This window comes from Gavialis gangeticus, unplaced genomic scaffold (assembly GCF_001723915.1).
Source record: "Gavialis gangeticus isolate Ggan-Ray unplaced genomic scaffold, GavGan_comp1, whole genome shotgun sequence".
Lineage (NCBI taxonomy): Eukaryota > Metazoa > Chordata > Crocodylia > Gavialidae > Gavialis > Gavialis gangeticus.
Genome location: NW_017728992.1, coordinates 58,402,534 through 58,417,503, shown reverse-complemented (window position 1 = coordinate 58,417,503; position 14,970 = coordinate 58,402,534). Strand labels below are relative to the sequence as shown.

The following is a 14,970-nucleotide window of genomic DNA, read 5'->3' as shown; positions in this document are numbered from 1 at the left end:
CAGTAGAGAGGACAGTCAGCATGAGTGAAACTTTTGTATTAAGGGTTATACCAGAGAACTTTCTGCAATATGTGGGGTCTATGTGAAATGTTTTTCAGAGATTTTGAAATACAAAACACCACCTTTTTTCTATGTTGAAAACTGCCTTGCATGTGAGTAAGTCCAGTTTTCCCTGTCTGTCATCTTTGTTTTGCCCATGGAAGTTTTCTTTGTGAATAACATAGGCTGTGGTTCATGTGCATCTCTTTCCGTGAGACCACAAGCAAGGCCAACAGGGGACGACTGCACCAAATTAGTTTAATCTAGCATGAGAGTCAGTTTTTAATTAAAGCCTTCTGTTTTTACCATAGAGCATGTATTCAAGCATTTTAGGCTTGAAAATCTTGATTGTTTGCTATGACATATAGCAGCAAAGCTTCCAAGCTTGATTTATGTCATAAGACAGGGTCAACTGATTTCTCCTTAGGAAACAGGACAGATCAACTATCTAGGGTATAATGGCTATTTTCTACTAGCAGTTTTAGTGTGTAGAGCTCAGAATACATTCTTACAAACTATCTGTCCACGTATTTTTAACCTGTTGAGCCTTCTGTTTGAAGTTTGCCTCAGCAGAAAATGGATGGATGTGTTTAGAAATGTATATATGCATGAATAGGCTTTTTCAAGGGATTTGAGGCAATGAGTATACTGTGATGCAATCTCTGAATGCTCTGCTGCATTCACAGAGATAATTACAGAATTTTATGATTGCCTATATTTTTATTCCCACTTCCTTGGTACTTTGGACATTCTCTGGTCATTTAGCTTCCATGTAGGGTAGAAGAATGTTTGGCAAGGGGAAGTGACTGGCTGCCAACCACCTTTGTGCTAGAGTGAAGAGTAGCATATGTGATAGTATGCTGGGTCTAAAATCTAAGCGCACACAGCAATAGTTTTGTGATTAAACATTTTTCTAAGATATTGCTGCAGTTACCATAAGAAAAAATGGTAGGTCCTTGCTTTTGAAAACTAGTTCTATATCATTGACACATTGAGCTGACCAGGGTGGATTTGGTGGGATGTTAGAATGAGTTTGCAGACATTCTGATAAAGTCTCAAAGTGGAATCTTTTGGAGACTTCTTGCTTTGGTCAGGCAGTAGAATAACTAACCAGAGTAGCCTCCCCAAGCATCAACGTGGGAGGTGGGGTAAGAAAATAACAGCTGGTGCTACAGGCATGCCAGTGGCATGGCAGCAGCCGGAAGTGGCCCCTGCCTGTGCGTTGCTGGTGCCCAGCTGCCTTGTTATGCCTCTTCGATCAGACATTAATGTTTGGTTGTTGGTAGGTGACATATTATGTCCTGTGTGCTGTTTTAGGTGTGTCCTATGGAATCTACCTGCGTATTATGTGTGAGATCTTCATACATTTTCCTTTTATGCATGCTTTTGCGTGTTCAAATTTATAATAGGTAAAATAAAGCCAGCAAGAGAGCAGCCTTGTTAGGAAGAGTTGAGCTGCTTTTCTTCTGAAGTAACATTTGTACTTGCTTGCAAAAGAAGCTGCTCTTCTATATCTTTTTAAAATGGACAGCTATGTTTATGTCAACTTGCTTGCTCATGAACCAGTTCTACATGTACTTTCTACAATGTCTAGCAAATTAAGCAGCAAAACTACCAGCAATTTTTTCCCCTCCCTCCATTGAGTGGATCATTTTAGGGGGAGGATGTTTTGAGTAAGCCTTCTAAAACTAAATGTGGAATTATATTCCGAGTCAGAAGGTTTTTAATTGCTTTAGGATTCATACCAGGGTTAAAATGGTGAAAGGCCAGAAACTAATCAATTGAATCAGTTGGTTTCCACAATGCAGCTGACTTCAAAGAGTATTTTCCCAGCTAAGAGACCATGTGAACCTTCAGCAAGAATAAAGAAATCTCTCTTTCTGTTATAGCATGTAAATCTATTTTAGTATAATTTTACAGAATGTGCATTAAGGTGGTCTCTCCTTTTTCTTTAGGAAAAAAAAGACATGGTTGCCTTTAATGTCAAGCTTCCAACTACGTATTAAGGAAGTTTGTGGTGAATTCTTAATTAAAGTATAGGAAATTGGGTAGGCTGTGCATTGTGGTGATTAGAACAGAAGTTCAGGATGCTGGGTCTTAATTGCAACTGAACTATGAACTAATTTTGACCTTAAGCACATACTTCTGTAATTGTCATTAGAAATGCATCTAAAATGTCTGTATATTTGCCCAAATTGGGAATGTTGAGACCCCGGGAATATTTCTGGTCTACTTTTGTTGTTGTTTTATACATTTTTCATGTTCCTCAGTGTACCTGTGTGATGTTCTATGGCTTAATCCAGTGGTTCTCAACCATTTTAGATTCAAAGCACTCTTCCAAAAGTTTTCAGAATTTCAGCAGTACTTAAATTAATATAAATATACTGTGGATACTATAATGTTAGCATTGTAGTCATATTCTTAATATGCTACTTATTAATTATATTGTTATAATAGATTATAAAACGTAATATAAGTATTCAAGCTCTCCAAGGAGACAGTCCATCTGTCTCTGCCTGGGCCTTCCTAAGTTTGCTCCCAGTGTGGCACCTGGATGCCCTGCACATGGGTTCAGGTAATCACTGGGGACCAGGAACTGATTATTGTAGGGCAGTTGCCCCTGAACTGCAGCCCTGCGACCAAAATGAACAGAGCCAAGGAGCACCTAAGCTGCAGGCACAAGGTGCCTGACAGTACACACAGTGGGGAGTGGGGGGAGCATGGAGGGTATTGGAGGGGCACGGGGTGGGCAACAGAACACATGACAACTGGGAGGAGGGAGGGTGAGCCCCTTCTCACTTCTTGGTCTGTAGCTGACTGGGCAAGCATAGCCCCTGCTCCTGAGACAGCTGCTCCAGGGAATTGCATACCAGAGTCCAGAGCCCCTGGCCTTGGAAACATGCGAGTCAGTGGACAAGTCCATTTGAAGAAAACTGCTCCCACTCCACATGTGCCCACTTGTGACAGTGCACCGCTCAGAGCAGCCAGTGTATGGGCTGTGATGGGGTGAGAGGGGGCAGCTGTGGGTGCCCCTTGTTTGCCGGACTCTGGGGCTGGTGGGGTGGGGTGGGGTGAGCAGTGTGCCTGCCTCTTTGCATGGGGGCCAGGCACTGCAGCTCTTACAAGGATCTTGCAGGACCCCGATTAAGAGTCACTGGCCTGAATGCATACAGTTAAAACAGAATAGGCAGGAAAAATAAAGCAACCACCTAAGTAAGGAACAGCCCCTCAAACACAACAGCCAGATTTACAGCCACGAAAATGAAGTCCTCAGCCTCAAGTCTTGTGAGTGGGCAGATGGGCAAGGTGAAAAAGAGGATGTGAAAAGACTGGCCTGTTAAAAGATAGGCTCTGAAGATAGGGAAGGGAGAATCACTGCCTGGTCTGCAGCAAGCTGTAACTTGGTTCCCCAGTAAAATAGGGGAGCACCTGGGCTAATTCACACTTAGCTAGACACCTGCAGGGAATCTCAAACATAGGTAAGAGTCTCTCTGCTTTCAGTCCATTTCTATGAGTTTTACATATCTTTTGGCAAAATAAATCATGGTTTGTTTAGGAGAAGCACCTTCTCTGTCGCCATTTGCTGTTACTGTGTCAGGCTCCTGAAGGCAAAACCATCATCGGGGAGTGGAGGTGGGGCAGTAACATGGGCAGACCTTATTGGAGAGTGATTGATCCAGGGGGTGGCATGACCTGACTGCCTGAAAGGTGGACACTGAGGACTGGAAAGCTCTCAGTGGAGGACTGTTGCAAAGAAAACCCCCTAAATTACCTGACTGTAAAAACTCTGTGTTTAGCCTAACTACTTTCAGCACAAAGGCTTTATGATTCATTATGTCTGGCATCAGTAATAAAAAGATTTCAGACAAGGAAGAGAGCCATCTGTTTGTGGAACTACTTCACCTAAGAAGATCTGTTTTACTTTCAGTGCATACTAGTTTTCTAAGCTAGACAGTTGAGTTTTCTCTACTCCCAAGCAAAATCTGCGAACTACAGCAGTCCTTACACACAGCTCTTCTCTGCGAAGGAGAATACTAGTTTGCTCAGTGCATGCTGGGGTCTAACTATATTTGAAATGGCTGCAGTCCCATGCTCTGGAATATTATCTCTCTAGAACATGGTTTGGCAAACATTTTCAAAGACAATGACAGCTTTGGTCTGCCATGGATGTGTGCTTGGAGCTTCCTTTGAAGGGATCTAAAAACCAGATCTAGCAAATATATTTATGTTCTAACATAAACCTTGGGTAAAGGGAGGAAACATCATTGGAAATACCATGCTGTGTTTAGTACAGTTCCTTCCATTGAGGAGATGAAACATAGAACGTTTTAGTTCCCAATTTGCAAACGGAAATTTAGCATGTTTCAGAACCGATGCAGTACACTGTTCAAGTGCAGAAGACTGGGACACACTTATTCGTCACTTCAGTGTATTGTTCAGTGTATTTTTGAACCTGTTGTGCTGTAAGTTGCAACACTTGTAGATGCCAGCATTCCTGAGTATTTGTATGAGAATCCTGAGTATGCATCTGTGTGCACATTTCCTCTTTTAGTTTTAGGTTTAATTGAATTTATATCTGGGTGTATGTGCTCAAGAGGCTTAAGCTCTATTGGCACAGATGTAACTAGCATTTCTGACTCCCTGGGCAGGGGAGCCAGGGTTGGAAGGTGTGGGGGATGTTGCTGCCTCTAAATTGGTGCCTGAGGATTTTCCACTCCTAGTTATGCGACTGTCTGGTGGACTTCACACCACAAGAAGAATATCTGCTGTTTCTTGCCACAGTGCGATATGAGAGCATTTGGGAGGTGCAGTACTATTCTAGCAAATGTATTGGCAATTATTTGCATGATTTCACAGCCTTTTATTGAAATATTGTGGAACTGGTAATTGCTGCACTTAGTTTTTCTGGAAAAAAAAGCAACACAGAAATGACCATTTCTGCAGTAATTTTGTTTTGATATGCAAATTAAGCAGGCCACATTTGGGGGCTGACATTTTTTAGTAGCTGAGGTGAACGACCTGTGAAAAGTATGGGGAGACTGAAAATGTTATAAAATAGGTTAAAAGCTGAGTGAAAGATTTGTGATACATAGGCTGTGGCATTACATGGCTAGTAAGTGAGTGTAGCAGGATATGTGTTGGAATAAGGCAGCTCTGCATTTTTAGCTTTACTCTTTTTTCAAAACAAAGATATATTTTACAGCTGTACTGTCTCATCCACTCCCCTAAGCACATACTTGTTTATGCAGGTTTAGGCTATGTACTTGTTGGCTGCAAGAAATTTCCCTTGCAGTCCACTGGATGGCACTCTTTTTTTATGCAGGTGCCCTTCCTACCCCATCCCAAATCCGGCTAAGGCTAGATACAGATATTGCACATAATCCAGAGTAAGCAGTCAAAAATTGAACCAAGCCCGTAACCGTACAGACATTTGAGGCACATAGTCTAAAATGGCAGAACTTGGCCTAAGATAGTCTTGGATTGATGTGTACTCAAACTTATTTGTATTAAGTTAGTCTACTGCATCAAACTTCTTTACCAGATCCACTATCAAATCATGTTAGGTTGCTGTCTGCCGGCATACCAGGTGCCTTTACACCCCCTCCACCACTTGCCTTGCCTTGTAGGGAGGCGCACAAGCTTCTGCCTGTGCTCAGCTGCTCCAGCCAAGTGCTCAGCTGGTCCTACCTTCAGGCTCACAAAGCAGAGTGAGCACAGTGCCTGAGAATGGCATGCCCTGCAGCTCGTTCAGGCTTCCTGGGTCTCTGCCCACTCGGGTGCAGAAGCACACCTATGACCAGGTGCAGCTCCAGGGAGTGGATTCACTTGCAGTGGACAGGCAAGCACGGTTGCCTCTGCCTGCCTGCAGCTGACATGCTGGCAGCAGGAGGAGACATGCTTACCAGTGCCCAGAAGCTAATCAGGGGTGGATCAGATGCTGGGCTGCACTCTGCAACTTCTGGCATCCTGGCATTCCCATGCTGGGAGGCATGGGGGATCACCCCTAACCTGCTGACCTTGGCCAGTGGAGGCAGCCTGTGTGCCCCCTCATCAAACAGCGAACGTGTGTTTTGTTTGCTCTGGAACTTACCCTACACTAGTTAAAGAAATCTTTGTAAGTTTGATTGATTCTGCCTTGGGCTTTCTGAACATATGTACCTACTCTAAGTTATAGGTGTATAAGTCCCTGGTAAGTTTTCTTGACTTAAGTCTGTGTCTGCTAGAGGAGATCAAGAAATCCTGCCAGGGACTTGTACACCTATAACTTAGCCGGAGTTGGGCTAGCACAGGAGAGACACCTGCATAACAATGTTTCTCCTTTATTTGTTTTAGCATCTGATGATGCCTTGTTCCATTTCTCTGTACAAATCCATCTATACAACCCTCTGGTCTAGAGAGGTAGAATTTATAAGCTTACAAAATAGTATTTATCTGCAAAGGTTATTTTATACAACTCTGTATATAACTGGCATCTAACTCCAAACAGTTGAAAATATTAAACTATTTTATTTCTGTGGCAATATCTCACTGTTTTAGTCCCTGCAGGAGGGAAGTACCATTTAAAACGGTTTAGGTCCTGAAAGCCTCTTTGAAAGCCAGCCTCTTTGAAAGCCACACACGTTTTCACGACTTAAAATTGGATTGGTGCCAGACCAAGAATGTCTTTGTATCGTAATGCATACTTAATGCCAGATAGTTGATCTAATATTGCATCTCTTCCCAAACACATTGCTGTATAATGACATGAGGTTTACATCTGAATATCTGGCTTGTGTTCAGCATAGTGTGCCCGTCTCGCTTTGAAAATCCGTTTGCACGCTGCCTTGGCGTGGGCACCTGGTGATAGACACAGGGAGGCTTCATGTAACCTCTGGCAGGGGCCTTGATCACCCCAGGGAGTACCCCAGAACTTTCCTGCCATGACTTTGGATGAAACTTCAGTGGTGGAGTCTCCCGTTGGAGGTCCCTTGAGGTCGGATGTTCCTCCCAACAGATATTTGCAGGGCTTTACCTCCCCTACATCCCTTCCATACGCCAGCCTATGACAGGTCGCCTGATGTCACTGCGGCTTGCCCTCCGATCTTGATGGTCTTCACTTTCTCGAGTACCAGATTGTATTTCCGCCTTAATGAAGTACTCTTGGGTCCATCAGATGTTTGCCTACTCTGCGGATTCGTCTCTCGGGTTTGGTGCTGGTTACTGATTACTTCCTGTGAGTGGCCCTTGTGGCCCGTTATGTCTCCCGGACCTCCCAGCTCAAAGCTCTAGCCCATGGTGCACAATGAATAAAAAAGAAACACAAACACAAGGCAACTCTGTGCTGTACTTAAGAAGAAAGAACAAAAGAAAATTAATAAGACACAACAAAAGGGAGGACTGGTAGGAAAGAGGGAGATCAAGGGGAACGGTCCCTCTTCTCTCCCTGCCCTGTAGTCTGTGCCTGGCCGTGTCCCCTGACACTGCTCCCCTTTTTGCCTCTGGTGAGAGTTCCTTCTGCTACTCTCTTGGTCGATTCCCCTCCTACCGTCCTGTGCAGCTGGAGCCTGGAGCGTGGAACTGCCTTGCCTTCCATAGTCTCTGCCACTTGCTTTGGGACAGAGTCTTCTCCCACACTTTGATGCCTGCAACTGGCGTGCAGGCTGTAAGCAGCTGCTGCTGCTGCTGTTGCTGGGATCGCCCCTCCTGGTTTGGGACTTTTGTCAGCTTGCTGGCCCCTGCAGCCTCTGCTGCCTCTCCCACTCTTCTCATCTCCCTGCTGAAGCCCGCTTTTGAATCAGCTGGCCGGCATACGTCTCCAATGTCGCCTGCCGGCTTCAGCTGTATATGAGCACGGCTAATGAACTATGCAGGTTTTTCTTCTCAGCGTTGTTCTGTTGGCGTTTGGCAACCTAAAGCAGGTGGGTGTTCTTTGATTTCGGGGTGTCTCCTGAATTTGGGTTCCCCCCGTGCTTATACCCCTGCGACAGCAAGGATCCCTTTTCTTCTTAAAAACAGAACTTTACTTTTTTTCCCCACTATTGTCCTAGGTTTCCTGCTTTTATTTATTTATTTAGAGGAATGTTATTAATTTATTGTATTACACAGCACAGGCTCTCACACATTCCTTGTCACTTAGGCATACCCCCTTCCAAATGCCAATGCACTGAATAGAAAAGTGCCTTCCACATGTAGGCACTCTATATATTCCCAGTGCACTCCTCAGTATCCCCAATTCAAATCTAGCATGGGACTAGCAGGTGTGTTGGTAGGGAAAGTTTCATGAGTGGAGCCAGCTGTAGAGCAAAAATGACTAGTAAATCAGCTCAGTCTTATAAATGTTTCAGATGTAACCCCCATACATGTTATAAAACAGCTAGATCTATGGTTTAGTAAATCTGTGGGGTGTGCATTGATTTGTATTGCTGAAAAAGCAGATTTTTAGGGCCAAGCAAAGTGGCAAATCCTTTAGGAAACTTTGTGTTACTTGTAGTAATGAGCACAACTCAGGCCTTAGCTACAAGTGCAGCAACTTCAAAGGCTAGAAACTCCACACGCCCGATTTTTGCACAGCTTACACCAGACAGTAGCATTTGTTCATGGCAGTTGTCCAAAAGACTGTATATCAGAACCAATCTGTGGCTACCTCTGGTCAGAATATATTTTTCCCTGATGCAAGAGAATAGAACTAGGGTGAATTGTCCTCGCACCGATCAGGCTGTTCCTCTGTGAATTTTGCTTACACGGAGAGTCTGCATTGGTGCATCTGTAGCTGTGGCTGAGAGACTTGTGTAGACAAGTCTGGAGTGAAGCGTTTAGTTGTCTTTGCACATTTGGTCACAACTGCTAGCCTGGAGCAGGAAGCTGTGCTTCCTTTGTCTCACACACCATTAGCTGTTAGAATATTACAACTCCAGGGGTGGGAGTGCGTCCAGAGCATAAAATATTCACAGATAGTTGAACTGGTTTGTAATCATCTTGTCTGAAGCAGAGATATAGTGAGCTCATTGACTGTGTGAGGGTATGCACTGTACCTAGACTCCTGGTGACAGCAGGCGAACTTTTAGTATCGCCACCCCTTTGGCAGAGATGATGATGATGACAATTTTTAAATTACCATTTTCGGGCCCCCTTTCTGTTCGGGTCCTGGGTGGCCGCCCAGTTCACCCATGCCTGTGTCTGGCCCTGCCACTGGAGGCATGGTGGGGATGTGGGTGAAAGGAAGGGAAGGCTTACCTTAGCAGGCTGCTATTGGCATGAAGTTGTAGATGCCTTGATGATTAGCTTAGTCAGGCCTTTATTTCTGCTTGAGCGCAAGTCCCCTTTTCACATAGCTATAATGGATACCACTGTTAAAAATACAGAACCATATGCTTACATCAGCGCAAGAAAGTGCAGCTATTTAAGACTCCAGAAGTTTTATTCGTCTTTAATTGTGCTTTTAGAAAATGACTTTGAGGCTGAAACCCTTTTTTGCCATTCCTTCCATTGGGAAACAACCTTTATAACTGCTAGCAAAAATTTGTCTAGTGTGCAGGCAAAAGAATCTCTGGGAGACCAGACTCTGTAACTGCATCATTCAATCTCTATGGAGAGAGATGGTTGTTCTAGAAAAGCCTCAGGTGCAACATCTTTGCTTCCCTAGGGTTTCAAAGCAGAGCTGCAGTTTAAACTGTGAAATGCTGGTAGGCAAAAAGGGGGAGTGGAACTTGCTGCACATGAACCCAGTGCAGGATTTAGTAGTTTTGTTTTAAATCAGGTTTAATCCAAGGAATATTTCCTGGAGTTTTCTTGGATGCATCTTTCCTATGGCTGATGACTCTTCGGCAACATAATATTCCTGGTGAAACTGTATCATTCCATGCATTGGCCCTTATTACCACTTCAGGCCTGAATCTTATTTCACTTATGGTGGTTTACTGGTGTGTAACTGCATGAATTTAAATGATTTACTTCTTATTTTCACTGAAACCAGAATCAGGATCAAAGATTACTGTGAATGCTTAGTTCACTGTGGTAATAAAACCTAACAACTTGAGGCATATCTGAGCACATTATTATGGCACTGTTTTATAGAAGAGGATATCCCAACCCTAAGCATTATTTAAAGAAGTGAAGAAGGATCTTTAAAGAAGCCGATACCAATTATTGTTTTAATTAAGGACTGTCTGACTAGGAGTACTTTGCATCTAGTTTCCTTTCTGTCTGTCTTTCAGTTTTTTTCTATTGTGTTTTTCAGGGTTTCAGCTTTTCCTGCGTGAGTGAATATTTTTTTCTTTTACCTATTTTTTCCTCTCCCCCTTTCAAGAATCTTACAAATTAAGACAAAAGATAATTACTCAGAAGGGTAAAACTGGCAGGGTTCCCACGACACTTAAAATTAATGAGCTGTTGCGTACAAAATATACCTTGTCTCTTGTTCTCTCTCTCTCTCTTTTTTTTTTTTAAACCCATAAAAAGCACCCAATTTGACTTTTTGGCTATGTTTTCTGTTTTAGTAATTTGCAGCTATAAAGTGGCAACTGGCTACAGAAAACTAATCTCTCTGACTTAACGTTTCTGTGCATGCAGAACTGCTTATTCAGTGACTACAGTTTTTTCCCCATTGAAAAAATATAACTTTCCTGCCGTTACAAAGTGCGCATTAAGACAGTTGAAATTAATTATTTGTATGTGTTATTTCTCATTAAAAATAAACCAGTTGTCTTTGGGGAAAAAACCCATTGTGCTCATTGTTAACCAGGTTTTGTTAACTGAGCCAAACACTCTTTGCAAAGAAGGATAAACTTGAAACCTCCAAGTGATAGAGAAGTGTTATCATCCCTTTCAGCTGTATTGAGAAACTGAGGCAGGGGTGGGGTCCTGGTCTCATTTAAAGGCAGTGCCAGAGCTCCTGTTAACTTAGACAGGATTTCACCTTATCTCTTGCGATCGCCAACATAATTATTTTAGCTGCATGGGATCCTTTCAATATTTTGTGGCATAATAGTAGCTGTAACTTATTTTGTACTCCAGGAAATGAGAGATCTAGCTGGGAGGAGGTGGTGGAAGATCCAGGTAACTGCAGACTTATTTGTTTATCATCTCCACAAATTTTACCACCACAGCACAGCTGGAGAAATGATCACAGTGACAGCTGCGTTCATCAGATAGTTTTAGGGGGAAAACAGAGAAGTATAGAAGAAGCACTTCCTCTGTCCAGGGTGATTTAATTAATTAATTAACAGAGTAGTGTATAGATCACACCTGTCCAACTTCTAAGCAGCCAGGGCTGCATTATTGACAGGGACCATCGGCTGCACCATGTGCTTGCACAGGCAATCCCAAAACACTGCAGCTTGTAACTGTGTGGGTGAACAGAGACACACACTTGCACACGACTCACCAGGTCCCATGTGACCCGAGCCCAGGGGCGGGACTCCATTTCCCAGCAGCCCCTGCCTGCTTTGCTGTGGCCGGTTTCCATGGAGATCCCAGCAGCGTGGGGCTGTGAGGTGTGGAGCCAGGTTTTCCATGAAGACCAGCCCGATTTAGCTCTGGCAGGGGATGCAGCTGGGTGGGGAGCTGCTGTGAGGCTGGGATCTTGCAGCAATAATAGTATGATCCAGAGCTGGGGCAGAGCTGCGAGCAGCTGCCCCGATGCCCTGGGCAGAGACGTGCAGGCAGTGGATAGCAGCTCTGCCCTGGCTCTGGACCACGCTGTCACCTGCAAGATCCCAGCCCTGGCCCTGGAGCAGCTCTCTGCCCAGCCACTGCTGGGGCTGGTTTCCATGGAAATGCTGGCCCTGCGCTGTCACGGCTCCGCCACTGCTGGGGTCTCCATGGAGGATAGATTTGAAACTTATAAAGGAAAGTATTGTAAATGTGCATTACGTTTCCTGAAGAGCTGATAATGTAGTTCAGTTTCCATTTTATATGGCATTTTATTTAACTTGCTTAAGCAAGTTTCAAACAGTTATCACTTTGTGTTTTTGTATGGTATGTACGCATGTATGTAAAATAACATACACATGATAAATCTACAACTTGCAGATATTTGTGGCTGTACAAGAGAGTATTCATTATGATGAACTTTCCCAGACCTTTTGTGGCAAAAAGGGGCTGTGGTACAAAACAAATTAATGGGATATTTTCCATAAGGAAAAAATGAATGGAGGGAGGGAGGCAGTGATGGGGCTAGATGTCGCATGATGTACTCTAAAGACTGTTTTGCCAAGTGTAGCATTGAGAGAGAGGTAGCACGAAGGACTGTTTGATGGGGGATGCAATTAGGAAAAGAAAAAATCTGTTTTGATTTTGTTCTCTTCTTTTTCCATGCTGCTTGGCAAGAGAAGAGCAGTTGTTATTCTTAGATGAAATCAGTGGGGAAAATGGATTGGGAGTTGCTGGGATAGACTTGTGTACATTTAGCTAATTTTGATCATGACCCAGGACTTTTGCTTACAATCATTGCTTTCAAGTTCTCTCATAACTGCAGTAAGGATTTGGGGTTCTCAGCTAAATGCAGAGCTGGGCCTCATGTCTTGCAGATAGTCTGTACATAATTATGAATTATTTTTCTTTTGTCTAGTACTTTTTCTTCTTTTTTATCTCCCCCCCTCCCCATTTGCAGGCCACGTGCTTGAAGCAAGCACTGAAACAACACTTGGGGCAATTTGGAGCAACAATTTAGCTTTTTTGCATGTTTTTGCATATGCTTTGTTAAAAATAAAACATATTAAATTCAGCATCCTCTTCAAGCATTTTCATGTGTATATATAAATTATATTGCTCTGAAGTCAAAATTATATATAATCATGTATAATATAATTCTCCTTTTTAGTATTCATTATCCCAAGCTTTTAGGACACCAAAAAACAAAAATGCTGATCAGAAACTGACTAGAAACAAAAGTGAAATTGATAAGTCTCTATTCAGGCTCAGACATTGATTGACAGTATTGAATTCCATCTATTTGATATTGAAGCTGGTATCTCATTTCAGAAAACCTGTTTTTTTATAAACAGTCCCTCTAATATTCCATTGATATATCTGCTTTGATTATATGTAATAAGGCACCTATGACATAGCTAATGCTCACAACAGTTTATTTTTCTTGGAGGTGGGAGTTCTACTTCTTTACTTTTTAAATTAAGGCCATGGTTTCTTATGTACTTTGTCTTCTTGCCCCCAACCCTGTCTCCTGTCCATTCCCTTCTCCCTTCCCAGTTTTCAATGGATCCAGCAAATCATTGAAGGAGAAAGAACCTGCTCATAAACACAAAAGCAAAGAGGCCACACCGGGGAAGGAGAGGAACAGCGAACATAAGGCTGAGAGCCGTAAAGAACAGGCTGCTGCTAATCACCACCCTACTACAAACACTGGCTCCTCTACGAAAGGGCTTACTGCTAACAACCACACTCTTCATAGATCGGCTCAGGACTTAAGGAAACAGGTAACGAATACTGTCCTAGTGTGGACACATGGGAAACGTGTACTTATAAGGTGCTAGCACCTTTTCACCACCCCACACCGAGGGAACTTCAGAATCCTTAAAGTATGGTAAGAAGAAAGCAGGGATTTGATTATCAGTGTGGAGGGGAGAGGGAAGAGAAACAGGACATGGGTTTGGTACCCCTTTATAACAATGGCTTTGTTAGACTAGTGTGTACATATACTATAGATTATTGCATTCATAACTATTTAATCTGTATGATTGGGGCCCTTGCTGGGAGCCCTGCTGATATTGCCAAGGTTGGCTAAACACAGAACACAAACGGTTTTTGCCTACAGTGGCTCCTTTCAGGTTCTGTTTTAATTTTAGCGAAGCTTGCATTACCCCTGTGTGGGCTGTATTATTTGTGGCCAGAACAGACTCTGGAGTCTAAAAGAAATTATTTCCAGCTCCGGGAACATTATCTTCCCACACACTTCATGTGAATATGGGTCTCTATTTCGCCATGCCACACACAAACACTACCTGTTCCTGCATTTTGGCTTACCCATACTCACAGCAACTTCAGTCCTGCTTAATCTTGCACCTGGACTAGATTTTGAATGCACACGTTCTGACTCCAACTCCTTCCCACACTACAAAAAAAAAAAAGGACATGAAGCTTGTTTCCACAAATTCTCTCCCACATAATGACCCTACTCCTCCTAGTCTGTGAGGAGGTCCTGCGAGCCCTGGTGGTATCTTGTTCCCATTGCAGAGCTCCGTCATACTTCTCTTCTGGCTTAGTTTCTGCTTCTTTTTTATAGATGATTCTATAACAAGCTACCTCTAAGGTGAAATTCACTATTAGCTGTGGATCGTGTGGCATATACAGGCTTTTCTTTTGGACAAGTTTGCCCCTTTTATGGTCTTAGGCTTGCACAGCCCTCAAGGTCTTAAATGGCGTTGGCTAAATTGGGCTTATAGAACTTGAAAGGAGATGAAGGCAAAAGCACAGTATCCAGCACCAAAAATAAATACTTGCTGCATCCATTGCTCCAACACTATTCAGCCCTTCTAGAAATTCCTCCAGGCATTCCCTACTGCTTTCTGAATCGAATTCAAGTTTTTCCATTCTTGTTTTAAGGGCCTCTACAGTATGTCTGCCTCCTACCCTTTGCTTTTCCTTTCTTCCCCATCCAGTTGTTGACTGAATACCTGTCTCCTTTTGTGTCCTTTACTCTGGCTTTTCATATGGTTGCCCACCCTTTACCTATATCCCCATTTCTGAGTGTGTGCCACATTAGTCTTTACTAGGGCTGTGCAAAGCTTCAAGTGCTGTTTCAATTTGGCCCAGTTCTTTGAATCTGAATCGAATCAGGAGACCAACAGAAAGGTCCAAATTGAGCTGAAGCTCTCTGAATTGATTTGGAAAAGATTCGGAGAGATTCGAGCAGTTCCCACTCAGCACTGCAGGGAATTGGACCTGGACTTTGTGCCGGTAAGTAGGGGGTGGGGAGGGGGGCTGAGGAGGGGACGG

General features: G+C 43.3%; 1 protein-coding gene across 2 annotated transcripts in view; it reads left to right on the top strand.

Moving 5' to 3' along the window:
* The window catches only part of JARID2 (jumonji and AT-rich interaction domain containing 2), a 410,278-nt gene that overhangs the window by 326,893 nt on the left and 68,415 nt on the right, over window positions 1-14,970 (top strand). For both annotated transcript variants that reach the window (XM_019523000.1, XM_019523003.1), the window contains one exon: window positions 13,225-13,451. In XM_019523000.1, coding sequence (XP_019378545.1) covers window positions 13,225-13,451 — 227 coding nt within the window. The remainder of the gene's footprint in view (window positions 1-13,224; window positions 13,452-14,970) is intronic.